General features: G+C 46.4%; 1 protein-coding gene across 1 annotated transcript; it reads right to left on the reverse strand.

The window, feature by feature from the left end:
- Positions 1 to 4,971: 4,971 nt before the first annotated feature.
- Positions 4,972 to 15,801, reverse strand: LOC142846744 (RNA polymerase-associated protein LEO1-like). The gene is made up of 10 exons (XM_075967567.1): positions 15,685 to 15,801; positions 15,510 to 15,524; positions 14,552 to 14,676; positions 13,593 to 13,677; positions 11,968 to 12,062; positions 10,262 to 10,396; positions 8,364 to 8,493; positions 7,411 to 7,588; positions 6,076 to 6,174; positions 4,972 to 5,018 (listed from the first exon to the last, which is right to left on the reverse strand). The coding sequence occupies exons 1-10, from the start codon at positions 15,799 to 15,801 to the stop codon at positions 4,972 to 4,974; spliced, it is 1,026 nt and encodes a 341-aa protein (XP_075823682.1).

Genomic DNA, 15,801 nt, shown 5'->3' on the forward strand with positions numbered 1-15,801 from the left:
AGAAGTGAAGCTGTGAGCATTCGAGAGACAACTGCTGGAGAGACCCAGGATGGACATAGGCTAGAATCTTCCCGGTAAGCGCACCTAGGGGCGCTACACAGATGATTAGAAATGGGCTAAATTAATATGTGAGAATCAGCCTAGAAGAGGCTAGATAGGAATGGGCCAAAGCAGTGTTTAAATGAATACAGTTTGTGTGTTGTTATTTCGGGGCATGAGCTAGCCAAGCAGGCGGCTGGGGTGTTGGGGACGCAGCCCCGCCGCTCTTGTTACTACAGCTGCTGATGCTACCGGGCACAGGTGTGAGCTCTGGGACTGAGCATCTGTCTGCTGGCCTGTCTTCTCCATCACTTCTCACAGATCCTCCCTCTTCACACTTAGAGCTGCTACCAAACTGAGAAAGTAAGGCTTCATGTCCTGTTGATTTTTCTGCACTGTAATCTGATTCCATTATTCTTTCCTTATAAAGATTAAACATAGGGGCTGGAGAGATGGCTCAGTCATTAAGAGCATTGGCTGCCTCTTTCAGAGGTCCCAGGTTCAGTTCCCAGCACCCACATCAGGCAACTCACAATCTCCTGTCACTCCAGTTCCAGAGATTATACCCTCTTTTGGTATCTGTGGGCCCCTGCACACATGTGGTACACATACAGACAAGCGGGCCCCATGGTTTTTAAAGCTGGGTTTGTATGTTTACAACCTGTAATCCAGAAAGCCCAATTACAATTTTCACAAGGGCACCAAGGACACAGTAAGAGTTTTCTTTCTTCCTTGTTTTCATTGCAGTAGCTATACTATATATGCTTTCAACTGAATAAACAAAATGAAAGAACTCCCAGTGCAGAGTTCTTATACAACTCCTAATAATTCAGCTATCTCAATTTCAGTTACTAAGAAAATACAGTTGAGGCCATGTAGTATCAAAGCAGCTGGTTGTGCAGGTTGAGCCACTCTGTGCACTTACAGAATGCCTGAGTTGTCCTGAAGATCTCCAGCCCCAAATGCCAATGCCAGAGTCAGAGCCAGTCACTTCCTGCTCTTCAGCCTCCAGCCTGCACTCTCTAGTGCCTGCTGTTTGCTTCTCCATCTGCAGATCTGATGCAGCACTGATGGCTGCTGAGGCAGACTGGCATGCATTTGTTCACCTGGATCTGCTCACCATATTCACTGTATCTTCGCTGGTGTTCCACAAATGAGATCCGTGCTTGAGTTTACTTCCTGCAGTATTCATCTGTCTTAGTTAGGGCTTCTAGGTCACGATGGTTTTGTTTTCTTTTTTGGATTTTTGAGACAGTTTCTCTGTGTAGCTTGGGAACCTGTCCTGGAACTAGCTCTTGTAGAACAGGGTAGCCTCGAACTCACAGAGATCTGCCTGTCTCTGCCACCCGAGTGCTCAGAATAAAGTCGAGCACCATCACCGCCCAGCGTCATAGAAACTCTTATAAGGGACAACTTTTAATTGGGGCTGGCTTAGTTCAGAGGTTTAGTTCATTATCATGGAGCGAAGCATGGTGCATGCCAGCAGGCATGGTGCTGGAGAAGGAGCTGAGTGTTCTATATCTATTCTATTGCCAGACAGCAGGAAGAGAGAGACTGAGCCTTGAGCTTCTGAAACCTCAGAGCACACCCCAATGACACTTCCTTTAACAAGGTCCACTCCCTAGTGGCCAAGCATTCAAATATACGAACTTACGGGGTCATTGCTACTCAAAGCACCACATCATCCAACAGCCATCTCCATCTCAGAGAACACAGCTCCCCTGCCACCAAAGTCAAGTTGAGTCCAATGCGGCCGAGAGACTGTCTTCTGTCCTCAGCACACAACAGAAGTATCCTGGTGGAAGGCAGAGCTGCTCCACCTGCCAAGAGCCTGGTTTCTCCAGATTGGATTTGGGGAAAACTGTAGCCCTCAAGACTGTCTTCTCCAGTGATTAAAGGTGACAGCAAACTGAGGTCACCGAGAACAGGACCCTTCGTTATTGAGTATCTTTGAATGTCTGAGTTTGGCTTGGCACTATAGACACCCCCCTTCCTCCCCGGTTATACAGCAATGTGCCTTTTTAAAGGGCCTGATATTGGGGTGTACATTTAGCCTTTCACCGGTTGCCACATGAGGACACTGCAGTCTTGTGCTCTTGAGGGTGCAATGTTCCAGGCACTGCCTTGGAGACAGACTGAAGCATCAGGAGACAGGTTTCTCCTTCCCCTCAGCAAGAATCATTGTTTTCCTTCTTTCGTGGCTAGTAAATACTATTCTTGATGCAGTGTGGAAATTTCAAGTTTTGAAGCTAAAAAGCCAAGGCCTGAGTGCCAGCAGATTGAGATCTGGTTTGCAAATGGCCTCCTAACTGAATGTCTTTGATGTCTGTGGCAGAACAAGAAGCAGCAAGTTCCCTCTAGGTGTTTCTCAATTGGTGTGTGTAGCAATTCTTAACAGTTTATTTCATCTCTGCTTAAAAAGAATATGACGGTGAGGTTTCTCTTGGTTTTTGTTTAGTTTTTAGGTCAGGTTCTCACTGCCTGGGCTGGCCTCCAGACCGGGAGCTCAATGAACTCAGCCTCAGCCTCCTGAGTAGCTGGGACTACAGACACGCATGGCTTTGCACAGCTGAGCAATACATTTAATTAGTAGTCCCAAGATTTTAGATTTCTGTGCCTAGAAATTGCTGTCTACAAAGTGTTTCCCAGGCTGGGGTAGAATCCTAGCACATAGCCTGAGGTAGTAGAGTCCTGCTAACCTAAAGCCTTTAAAAAAAAAAAAGCAAGCTTACTGATTCCTGTCTGTTAGGGACTCAATCTTTGTATCCTCCCCAGTCCTCATGCTGAAGATGGGCCTTTGGAAGGCAGAGGGAGAGAAAGTATGCACGCACACACATAAAGCCCTTGTGAATCCACATCCCCACTTTATTTCTGTTCCAGTCTTGTAGATACACCACATTTGGTTTGTTTTTGTTTGAAGCCTGAATAGGCCTTTATGGCAGTAAATGTTTCTCTGTTCTTTGAAATGGGGCATTAAGTAAAGTTTTTCTAACACTAACACACCAAAACACTAAATGCTTTGTAAGTAGAAAAGCAATGAATTTTCTGACATTTCACAAGTATTATCCACCCAGTTTATACAAAACATACAGTATACTAAAACAAATAACTTTATTAAAGTTCATCGTGTATTCGGACTTTACGTACAAAGATGCCACTGAGGCCCGCTGCTTTGTATGATAATCTGATTAATAAACCCTTTTAAGATATAAAGCTTATTAATTCCCAAGCTACTCTTTCCTGCCTATTACAGACTCTATTTTTATCCTCCTCAAATTCCTGTACTGAAGTCCTACCATGCAGTAGTGGTGGGACTTAGGAGATGGGCCTTTGGAAGGCAATAAGGGTATATAAGGTCCCCAAAGTGGGACTCTCATCCTGAACTAGTGGCTGTTTAAGAAGAGATAGAAGACTCACTACCATGTGAGGACCAGCAGGAAGGAGCTAGCTGTCTACAAGCTCTCACGAGGACTGAGCCTTGATGCTAGGGGTATGAGGGATGAAGCCTGTGGGAGCCAACCATTCTGTAGCCTGCACTGCCATGGGTTTCCCTGTAGAACCATACAAAATGGTCAGCAGTTGACCATCTTTGCATCAGTGCTCAGCTGTGTCTGCCGTAATACGTTCCACTGACGGTGGGGGTGGGGTGGGAGGGTGACTGGTACCCAGTGTCCTTTGCCTAACTGTAAAATCTGTCTGCTGTCTGTGTCAGCTTAGTTTATGGACAGACAAGAATGAGTGTTGATATTTAACGGAACCATATGAAGTGATTTTTTTGTTTGTTGGAGACAAGGCTGGCCTCAGACTTACAGCAGTCCTCCTGCCTCAGTCTCTCAAGTGCTATAATTAGGCATGAAGTTGACCAAAATCACCATTTTATGAGTAAAAGTGGCCGTGCTCTTTGGCCTTCCGAGGATGGTGAGTCAGGGAGCTCTCCTAAGTAGGAGAGGATGAAGGTGCTACAGGCTGGGTCTGAACAGTGCCCATGTGTGTTCTCTGAAGCATCCCAGCTACAGATGCTGAGCTGGGCCAGCAAACCGTCTGTGTGGCCAAACACATGCAATACAAAATTGCCAAACAGTGTTGCCCTTCAGATGTTAAGCTTTCCTGCATGGTGTGTGGAGTTGGCCTAGAAGTTTGTGGACATATCAGAGGCTCCTAGTCGGCACCATTTAAAACAATGGTTCTCAACCTTCCTAATGCTGTGACCCTTTAACACAGTTCCTCATGTGATTCCCAACCATAAAATTGTTTTCATTGCTACTTCATGACTATAATTTTGCTGCTGTTCTGAATCATAATGTAAATATCTGATAAGCAGGTTACCTGCTATGTGACCCCTGTGAAAGAGTTGTTCAACCCCAAAGAAGTCATGACCTGCAGGCTCCCTGAACCTGGAACTGAAGCTAAGGACTTCTGAGTATTCTCAATGAGTCTAAATGTTCTTTCTGGAGCTAATGCTAACTGAAATGTTTTTACTATACAGCCACAACACAGCTATAAAAGTATAAAGGGGGCCAGGCATAGTGGCACATACATTTAATCTCAGCCCTCAGGAGGCAGAGACAGGCAGATCTTTGTGTGTTCCGTGGTCCATGCCAGTCTAGTCTGCATAGCAAGTTCCAGGCCAGTCAGGGCTACATGGTGAGATCTTAAATTTTTAAAAAAAAAAATGTATATGTATGTATATGTGTGTGTATACACATATACATACACATGCATACATGGAAGGAAAATGGTTTCTGCATGGCCCATGTCATTGGTTTATGTGAGTCAAAATAATCATCCTTGCTTTAATATATTTGAGGGGTTTAGGGAGGACCTAAGCAGTAGACTCATGTTCAGCAGACAGTAAACCCTGAATTCAATCCCAGCACAAACAGAAAACTAAGGAAATTTTGATAGACACCAGCACACATTTCACTTAATGCTTCAGTCTTTCTCTTCTCCCCTTGGTCTCTTTCTGGAGGGTTCATCTCCTGAAGAGATAGAAAAAATGGGTTATAAAATTCATATAGGGCATTTCTGGGAGCCTTGTCCAAACTAGTTCTGAACTGACAGGAGAAATTTGCCCCAGAGACCTGTGTTTACACAGCACCATCTCTGGGCTCTCAGCTACTGGGACTTGGATTTCCCTAGGTGCCTGTCAGGGTAGGAGGTACACTTTTCATTCAATATGGTATTTCTATCACACTACTTGAAATACATTATTTTGTTTCAGTACTTCTGTAAAACTAAGTATTTTAACGTCTGATTTTAGAGCCTGGAGAGTCGGATCTTGCAGAGAACTCAGGCTCAGTTCCCAGCACCCACATGGCAGCTCAAAAGCCTCTGTAACTGTAGCTGAAGGGTGAAGGAGTTCCATCGCCATCTTCTGGCCTCTAGAGGCACTGCAAGTGAGGTACACTCAAAAGCATTTAAAAACTGAATTTGAAGAATGTTTAGGTGTGTTTTTGTGGTTTCCTTTAGAAATTTTTACATCTGTATACACACATAGACATGAATTAACAAGTAGCCACTATTTAAACATTATTGCAGCTGCAATGCTTATCCCTGCCTGTGGAACCCAGAGCAAGGTAAGTGCTGGGAAGACACTGACTTAGTATGTCCCAGCAGCAACAGCACAGGGCCCTCACATAAGTATGATTTCCTGTGTCTGTGATCCTACAAGAGAAAAGGGAAGCCAAGACTCGGTGGGAAATAGTACAGACTGGAGACACCTCTATTGCTGCTCTATCCAAATGGCAGGCACTGGTTATCCACACAGAGCATTTGCCCTAGAGGAGCCTAGATGCCTCGGAGCCCTGAGTCCTGCCTGGTCCTGCCTGATACTTGCTGTGTAGCTGAAATGCCTCATCCTGGCCTGTCTGGGATTGTGTGTGTAGCCTCCCAAGACCCACCCTGCCAGACAGCAGAGTCTCTGCTCTTATTAGTGCACTGTATCACCGGGCATCAGTGGATTGTGCAGCTGTGTTCCTGTTTTGTGAGCTGGCTCTGGATACAAGGTCACCCTGGAGCTAAATAAATGTAGCTTACCCCTGTCACTCGTGAGTGTCTTGGCTTTAAGAACTCTTCTGGCCTTGTCGTCTTCAGATCCTTCATCGTCGCCATCCAAGGAAGACGGGGCTTGTTCCTCTGAATGAAAGGGATTATTTTAGGAAGGAATTATCTTTGGAGGGACCCTTCTTTCCCTGGCTGCGGCCATCTTAAGTTATAACCACAATGATTTCCCCTGTGTAACTCTTGCCTGCCTTCTCTGCCCTTTTCCAGCACACTATAGATGAACACAACCATTAAAATGGCTGTGGAGCTTTTTGACAGACCTGGTACCATCTGTGCAAGGAATGTGATGCCACCTTCAGTATTTGTTCCCTACAATTAGGTACTTCCGGCTTTGGCTGAAGGGCTGCACTGTCTTGACTGCTACATCAGCTCCTGTCCTCTCACCCAGGGTGCAAGGATCCTGCTGGTGTGTCTGCAATACACTGCCTCCTGCAGTCCCCATGGGCCTGCCTGCCTCAGACTCGGCTTGTTGGCCAGGCTCTTCAACCAGGATCACATACGACAGCCTCGCTTCTCTGGATCATGCTGGGTCCCTCCATCCAAAACCAGCACAACTGGTGAGCCCCTCCCTTTTCCCCACCTCTGGCACTTTCTCAGTGAGGACTTTTTCTAGTGTGGTTTTTGCCTTTGGCTTTGTTAAGTCCTGGTTCTAGCCAATCACAGCTCTGTCAGGCTCAGAGCCCTAGGCCCCCACCTTCTGTGTGATGACTCACTGCGTGGCCTGTGCCTTTCTTGGACCCTTTGGGCTTTGCCCCACTCCCCACCCCCACCAGCTCCTTGAGTGACTACTCTCTTCTCTTCTCTTCTCTTCTCTTCTCTTCTCTTCTCTTCTCTTCTCTTTTCTTCTCCTCTTCTCTTCTCTTCTGCTCTCTACTCTTCTCTTCTGCTGTTCCTGTCCCCAGAGACTAGTCTCCCCTCATTCCTTCCCCCTTTTCCCATTCACTTTCCCCCAATAAAAAGCCCTCCATGTGAGTTCTGTTTCATGGCATCTTTCTCTCACACGCTGCTTTGTTTTAAATTACAACAAATTGCTGAGCCATCCCTCTAGCCCCCAAATAGTGAGTTCTTAACTGTGCTAATATATACATTCCCCTCCACAGGCGCATCCCATGTGTAGAACAGGTGTTGTGCTGTCTGGAGATGTCTTGGTTTCACTTAACCTTTTCTATGGGCAAGTGGCCCTAACCAAAGCAAAACGGAAGGGGAAGTGTGTTCTATAGTCTTGAGTGAATAATTTGAGCAAGATGAAGATCCCACCAGAGCACAACTAAGCCCCACCTACTGAAATGAGCTCTGACACTGACTTACTGTGAACTGCTTCCTGGTAATGGTTTTCAGTGGTCTCTAGTCTGGATGCCGTGTCCTCTTCTCCCTCCTCTTCCCTGTCCTCACCATCAGGCTGCTGGATGGTGGGACTAGAATGCAGCTCATCCTTCCCCTTTGAACGCAAGTTCCGTCGACTAGACAGCCTTCGGCGTTCTTTTTTCTACATATAAATGCAAAGTTTCAACTTAAAAAAAACAAACAAACAAACTACTTTTGGCAAGATGTGGTATCATGCACCTGCAGTGGAAACTGAGGCAGGAAAACATCTTAAACCAGGAGCCCAAGACCAGCCCATATCCAACAGAAAAGAAATGGGGAGGAGGGAGAGGGAAAATGGAGCTACTTTGTGTCCATTCAAACCTACTTTTAAAGCAGTCTGCTGCCCCACACTGCTGTAACCCCAGAATAGATGGCTCAGTGGGGTAAAGGCAACACATGAATGAGAATGCAGGAACGGCCCCTAGCACCGTCCTGATCAGAACTGGCACAAGCATGCCCCCGAGAGCTGTGGACATCCCCCACTGCTGCCACTCACAGCTCAGAAGTGGCCAGCCTGAGAAACCCCTTCTCAAATGACCCTCTGCAACAGTGGAAGCGGGCCGTGCTCATCACTAAGCCTGACCTCTGAGGCTCCACCAAGCTCCCAGGCTTCTCAGGCATTCCTACCGTGGCCTTCAGTGCAACTAATACACCCAGCTTCCGACAACAGGCTGAGGAGACTGCCAGGCATGCCACGCTTCGGAGTTAAAGGCTCTCTGGGCCTTCCTGTCATCTTTTTCCTCCCTGTGGTACATACCCACGAATCACACCCAAGGCCTTGCACAGGCAAGGCAAAGATTGTGCTACTAAGCTGTACCCAAAGAACGTGTTGATTAAGTTCAGAGAAAGAGCTCTTGATGTACAAAAGATCCCAACATAAAGCTCACCAGACATACCTGAATCTCTGTGCGTGGCCACTCAGGGTCACAACCAGACATTGGTAGGATTCTAATCTGTGTCTTTGAACTTGGGTTCTTAAACGAAAGGGTCAGCTTTTTATATGCGGCACCGTCTTCACAGTGAGGTCTGTCAGGTAATGAACAGGAAATATCTGTCTCACTTTTACCAAGAACACCCAAACCGCCCATGAGCCATGACGACCTCACACTTGAGCAGAGCAAGGAGGCAGGAGGACCACGGTTTCCCTTTGTTCACCCACTAAGGGAGAGTGAAGTGGACTGCCCCAGAGTACGAGGAGAAAGAGGCAGGAGGCCACATCAAGTGCTTTCCACAAAGAATAGGCCCAACTACAATCACAGACGAGGGTCATGAAATCTCAGATCCACAAGGGTGGAACATGCACTAGCAGAAACATTTTGAGAACTGAAAGATGTCACCTCCAACCAATAAACGTAGGAGGACGGTTTTAAAAAGTAGGTGGCCAAGTGTGTGATCTTGTCTCAGAAACAGAGTGAACCACAATGGCTCAGGATGAGACAAGAGTCTCAGCATGGAAGCAACCTGTAATCCCATCACCCAGACAAAGGCAGGAGGATTGCAAGATTGGGGTGAAGATGGATAGTGAGTTCAAAGCCAGCCTGGGCTACATAGCAATACCGTCACAAACAGTAAGTGCCTTCCTGAGCATGGGACAGCTTGTATGTGGGTCCTGAAGATCGAAGAAAGGACCTAAGGAAAGATTTGTGCCAAGCAGTCAAATACTACCCCAGTGTAGAGCTCAGAGCAAGGGCAGAAAGCAAAACCTAAGAGCTGCGCACCGTCCAGGATACTGATGGAGGAAGGTCATTGGTTAATTAATAAAGAAACTGCTTGGCCTCATAGGTTAAAACATAGGTGGGTGGAGTAAACAGAACAGAATGCTGGGAGGAAGAGGAAGTGAGCTCAGACTCGATAGCTCCCCTCTCCCTGGCAGATACGATGAAGCTCTGACCCAGGATGGATGTAGGCTAGAATCTTCCCGGTAAGCGCACCTTGGGGTGCTACACACATTATTATAAATGGGCTAGTCAAGGTGCGAGAGTTAGCCGAGAAGAGGCTAGATATAATGAGCCAAGCAGTGTTTAAAAGAATACAATTTGTGTGTTGTTATTTCGGGGTATAAGCTAGCCAGGCAGCCAGGAGCTGGGTGGCGGAACACAGCCCGCAGCTCCTTCAACAGGATACTTCTAGAAAACATTCGTAAGTGGGAAGGTTGAGCACTAACTGTGCCAGGTTTATGTACTATTTAACACGACATCCCTGTGACACACATCTTATAGCTAAGGAAACTGCAAACTGGTAAGACCCTCAAGACTATATAACCTTATGGTTGTTACACAACATATTTACTAATAATATACACCCAACAGGACCTTATTTTAAGTTTATAATTGTTTTTTTAATTTTCAAAGTTGTGCAGCCATGACTATAATCTGATTTTAAAATAGTTCAGCAGCTTCAAATGAACCATGTGTCCACTACCATGGTAATTACGGTACGGTACCTCTCAAGCTACCACCGCTTTCGTCACACACACCCGCACCACATTCTGATGGCACTTTAGCTTTGGGGGGTTAGTTCCACTAGAGGGTTAAGGACACGCCAACTGGCAAGCTACAATGGCGAGTCTTTTCCATGAACCCTGGCCATTGAGAAGCCATGGACCAGTCCCTTGTAAGCTTTCTTAGCATGAGTTGGTTCTCCGAGAAACCTGTAGTTAACTTTAAACACTTGTCTTGGAACCAAACAAGGTGGTTTGTGAGCTGCTCTATGGAGTGACACCAGTCCAAAGGGTCAGGCTTGGTCTGCCTTGGTCTTCAATAGCAAGTAGCAACAAGTGAAAAGAGAACGTTACCTAAAGGTAAGTTTGGATTTAAAGATGGCTTGTCCCCGGAGACCAGTGTCTTCCCGTATAAACAGCTGGTTGTGGTTGTTCTGTAGTGGGACTTTGTAGACATCGAACACTTCACTGCCTAAATGCAGGGACATGCTGGAGAGGGGAAACATTTGTATTAAGATGCTTAGTGACCAGTTCAGGATCCTGTCCTCATATAGAATTCACAGGGAGAAAAAAAGAAAAAAAGATACTCTCAGGGCTGGAGAGACGGCTCAGTGGTTAAGAGCACTGGCTGCTCTTCCAGAAGTCCTGAGTTCAATTCCCAGCACCCACATGGTGGCTCACAACCATCTATGAGATCTAGCGTCCTCTTTTGGTGTGCAGGCACACATGCAAGTAGAACATTGTATACATAATAAATAAATAAATCTGTTTTTTAAAACATTCTCAATAGCCTCCGTCCAAGCTGGGTATGGAAGTGTTTGCCTGTAACCCTGGCACTGGAGAGGTGGAGTAAGAGGATCGGGAGCTCAAGGTCACAGGTTCTCGGCCAGGATGGGCCATGAAACCCTGTCTTCTGTTTGTTTGAAACAAGGTCTCACTGTGTAGCCTTGATTGGCCTGGAACTTGCTATGGAAGCCAGGCTGGCCATAAATTTACATAGCTCAGCCTTCCTCTGCCTCCCCAGTGCTAGAATCAAGTGTGCTCTACCATACCAGGGGAGACCCTGTCTTTTAGGTCGTTTGTTAATTTTTTTAGGGTTGTACTATATAATCTGACTGTCCTGGAATTCACTTTGTAGACCAGGCTGGCCTCGAACTCATAGAGATCCATCTGCCTCTGCCTCCCAAGTACTGGAATTAAAGGCGTGCACCACCATGCAGCTGAGACACTGTCTTAACAAACAAAAATGAAATCAGCTCTCTTTGGGGTGGCTTGAGTAAGAATGCCTCCCAAAACGTTCAGACGTTTGAAAACTTGATCCCCTGATGTTGCTGCTTGGGTGGGTTTAAGAGGTGTGGCCTTGCTAGAGGAAGTGTGTCACTGGGGGGGTGGGTTCTGAGGTTTCCAAGCCCCCAACCCAGTTAGCTCTCCTCCTCTCTCTCTCTCTCTCTCTCTCTCTCTCTCTGCTTCCTGCTTGGCTTGACAGATGAGTGCTCTCAGCTGTTCATATCACCATGCCTACTGCCTGTTGCCCCTGGTCCCTTTGGAACTGTAAGTCTAAATACACTTGTTTCTTCTTTCTGTATATTGCCTTGGTCATGGTGTTTTATCAGAGCAATAGAAAAGTAACGAATACGCACCTCAGAGCAAGAGTGGTAAAATATACTTTTCAGACTGAAATAGAATTGTAATTCAATCTATATCTTTTAGTCAGCAAACTGAAATGAGTTCTCAAATGATTTCAACTGAGGGGGTACGGTCCTAGTCCAGTTGGTAGAGCACGTGCCATGTGCACATGAAGCACGGGGTTTGGTCCCCAGCACCGCCAACAAAGGTGATTTCAGATTACCCTGAGGTTTCAGAGGAGAGGCAAGACAGAAGAGGGAGCAGATTCATTTGGGCCAGCTCTACGCTCGCCGACTAGCCCAGCTGTAAGGCCTAATCGCTGCTTCTCTCTCTCAGGTTTCTGAGGTAATGCCAGCAGCCCAGATTTTCTCAGTAAAGCCCTACACAGAAATTTCCAACTTATCCAGGCCTCCCTTGGGTGTTCCAATACTCACCTTCCATCTGACCACTTGACGATCCGGGCATTGCTTTCTTTAATTTTATAGCCTTCTTCATCCCGGCGTATCCTCCAGCGTATAGTATTTTCCACCTGGTTCAAAAGACAAGGTATTGGCAACCAACTCAGCTAGCTATTTGGTTTTTGTTCCTCGAATTATTCATGACTGTGTGCTAAGAATGGACGGGTGGTGAGAAAATGGCTGACTCAGCAGCACTACCACCCATTCACCACTGGCATCTGGACTTGCTGGTTAAGCTAACCAGGCTTTCTGTTTACTTTTCCTGGGGTCCAGGTCAGAGCAGTGGGAGGAGAGGCTAAACCGGATGCAGCCTGTAGCCACAGCTAAGTAAGAGGTCCCCAGGAAAGAGGAGATTAGACCACCCAGGGTACACAGCTGAAATTGACACCTCAGCGGAGAGTGTAACCCTGGTAAATAAAGCACTTGGCTAGCACATGTGAAATCCCCCAGTTCTATTCCCAGCCTCCCCCCCCCCACACACACACACAAACATTGAAGGCCAGGTGGTGGGGTGGGGGGCGGGGAGCTTTTAAAGTGTCTCTTAGGGAACACAGCCCACAGAATCAACTAAGCGGGGCTCACAGTGGCTCACAGAGACTGAAGCGACAGTTACAGACCCTGAACCCGTCTGAGCTAGGTCCTCTGCATATATGTTACGGTTGTGTAGCTTGGTGTTCTTGTGGGACCCCTAACAATGGGAGTGGGGGTGTCTCCGACTGTATTGCCTGTTCTTGGGACAGCTGCATCCAGCCTTGATAGGAGGGTTTGTGCTTTGTCCTATTGTAACTTGTGACGCCGCGTGTGGTTGATATCCCTGGGAGGCCTGCTCGTTTTGTTGTTGTTGTTTGTTTTTGAAGGGAAATGGAGAAAGGGAAGGGGCTGGGAGGAGCTGAGACAGGATCGCACACGCCTTTAATCCCAGCACTCGGAAGGCAGAGGCAGGCGGATCTCTGAGTTCAAGGCCAGCCTGGTGAGTTCCAGGACAGCTGGGGCCATACAGAGAAATCCTGTCTCAAAGAAATGAAAAAAAAAAACAAAAACTGAAAACCTTGGAAAAATTCTAGAGGAGAGAGAAAGGATGCGTGCCGACTGCCCTAAATGTCTGGTAAGGCCGTTTTTCCATATCCGAGAGCTGTTTGTTGGGTGAGCAGGCAACATCAAGAGCACCCCTGCATTTACCATCTAAGGGAGAAGGTTAGGGGCCTGGGAGGTGACTCATGGTTAAGAACACTTGTTGCTCTATCACAGGATCCAGATTCCCAGCATCCACAGGGTGATCCACAACCATTCATAAGTTCCAGTTCCAGAGGGTTGGATGCCGTCTTCCAGTTTCTGCAGGTGCCAAGCACACACATGGTGCACACACATACATGCAGTCAAAACACTCACACACATGAATTCCAACCTCTGCAGGTGCCAGGCACACACATGGTGCACACACATACATGCAGTAAAGCACTCCCATGAATTAAATAAATCTAAAAGAGAAACTGTAAGAAGAAGCTAGCCTGGCGTGATAGCGCATGCCTGTGGCCACAGCTACTAGAAGACGAAGGTGACAGGGTACTGGGAGAGAAAAGGAATAGAATATGGCAGAATACCTTCAATTTTAACTTAGTTTTATCGTCCCCATAAAGCACTTTCTCATCTTCACATTCATCTTCATAATGCTGAGGATCAAAAGGTCTAAAAAAATTGCCATATTAGTCACAATTAATGGTTGATGGGCACTATAACCCATGTATCTACACACGCGTCACAGCTGACCACAGCCTCCTGGAACCCTCAGGAAGCATGCCAATGGCTACTCCCTTCATTTGCTTTTTAAAACAAACTTCCTGAAATAAAATCCAAACAGGGCTCGTAGTTCAAAATCCTCTTGGAGGAAACACATAGTATATAAAGCATAGGTAATAATAACCGGCCCATCCATATTTAAAAACCAGGGCCACGGGACTATATGAAGGGCTGTGAATACAGTGAAAGGCTTCAGAAGCGTCCCTTGAGCCAGGCATTGTGGCACACCCTTTAATCCCAGCACCCGGGAGGCAGAGGCAGGCAGAGCTCAAGACCAGTTTAATCAAAAAAGTCCTTTAGCTTAATTAATCAAATCTGGGCATGACATCTTTATATTTTTTTAAAAAAAATAAATAAAAATTAACAACAAATTAAAATCTTTAGTTCAGGGATTAAAATGTACCCCTTAGAGTTTGTACCTTAGTGAGTAAGGAGAGCCAATACTACTTTGCCATCAAAGTCACCATCTGGCCTAGATTCAGTGCCATTGACACTGGCCACCAGGGCTTCTCTGGCATCTCTCTCGCTGTCACCTGCGTTCCCAGCTTTCCACGAGTGACATTGTCATATGCCATCTGTCCATTTACAGCAGAGTGGCAAAGGCAGGAAGCCGGCCAGCGTTCTAATTCTCTACAGTGACTTACCAGGCTCTCGTTCCGGTCACGTGACACACCTTTCATTTTAGGATTGGTCAACTCATAACAGTTCATTTACATTTTATATTGTTTTTCAATCTCTTGAACATTTCATTCAGTTCTCTTACTTGGGTTCTATTCTGAGAAATCTGGGGAGTTTAACAAAATACAATTCATTCCCTAAGTCAGTGTTGATGCTGGGAATTTCAACTTTTACTCTGGTTTCAGGAATACGCAGGTCCACAGGCTGGTTCTGAGGCAGTCCACATCCGCCCTGAGGAGGGATCAGAAGGGGAGAGCGGGAAGAGACAGGCTAAGTGTTCCAGCTGCGTGTGGCAGACACAGATTTGAAAGGAAGTCAGAACCCCCTTAGGAATAGTCAGCCAAGCCTTGTTCCAAGTCCCTCCCCCAAACCTCACCCCAACCGCACCCACAAAGAAAACAACATTCCATGGAGAATAAGATATATTATCCTGCATTACTAGGAAGGTGTATTTTGTTGGCATAGCTCATTTTCTATTTTGTGTGACATTAAAGAAGTACAAATAATTTAACCCTTCATTACTAAGTACCTACTAAAATCAGAAAAGAATATCAACATTGCCCAAAAGCACACATGTGCATAAGAAAGACCTTTTAAATCAAAACCTGTCATGTCAAGAGTCTCAGTCTGTTGGGGACCAAGAAGCCCCCCGACCTAAAGTACTGACCAATCTTTCTCATCACCTCTGCAAAAATAGCCTGCTGCAAAACAACTTGCTGCTCAATCAGCAAAACAGCTTGCTACACAATCAGCAATAGTTCTTGGGACAGACTGACCGCAGGATGTCCCAAGGAGATATTACAAATATAGCTGTTGTCTTTTGAGGCGCCTTGTGGTCAAGACATTTTACGAAAATAATTAATTCCCCCTTGGCCTAGGGCACAGTGGTTTCTATTCCCCTCTAATCCTACCCCTCCCTGCCAAATCCATTCTATAAGAATAAACCCCTGCCTGCAATAAACGGAACCTTGACGCATATTAGACTGACTCTATCAAGTTCTTTATTCGCGCTTGGTTCCCTTTCTCTTTCCCTCCCTTCCTACCCAGGTGATCTCGAACTCGAGGCCCACGAATAACCTGGCCTGCTGGACGGGTCATCAGTCAGACACCCAGGTCAGCTAAGACTGTTACCACATGGTTAGTACTCTACGAACGCCCCCCTCAACATGAGAGATGAACCTCTGACGAACCTTTGCTGAATACCTGTTCTTAGCTTGCAATCCTGTGATCAATGTGGCTGGCGACTATACTCACCACAGGCTGTCTTGGAACAGGTGTCCGCTGGTCTTCATCGCTCTCTGAAGAAATGTCATCTATATCTCCAAACAGATCCAT

This window comes from Microtus pennsylvanicus, chromosome 3 (genome assembly GCF_037038515.1).
Source record: "Microtus pennsylvanicus isolate mMicPen1 chromosome 3, mMicPen1.hap1, whole genome shotgun sequence".
In the NCBI taxonomy this organism is placed as follows: Eukaryota; Metazoa; Chordata; class Mammalia; order Rodentia; family Cricetidae; genus Microtus; species Microtus pennsylvanicus.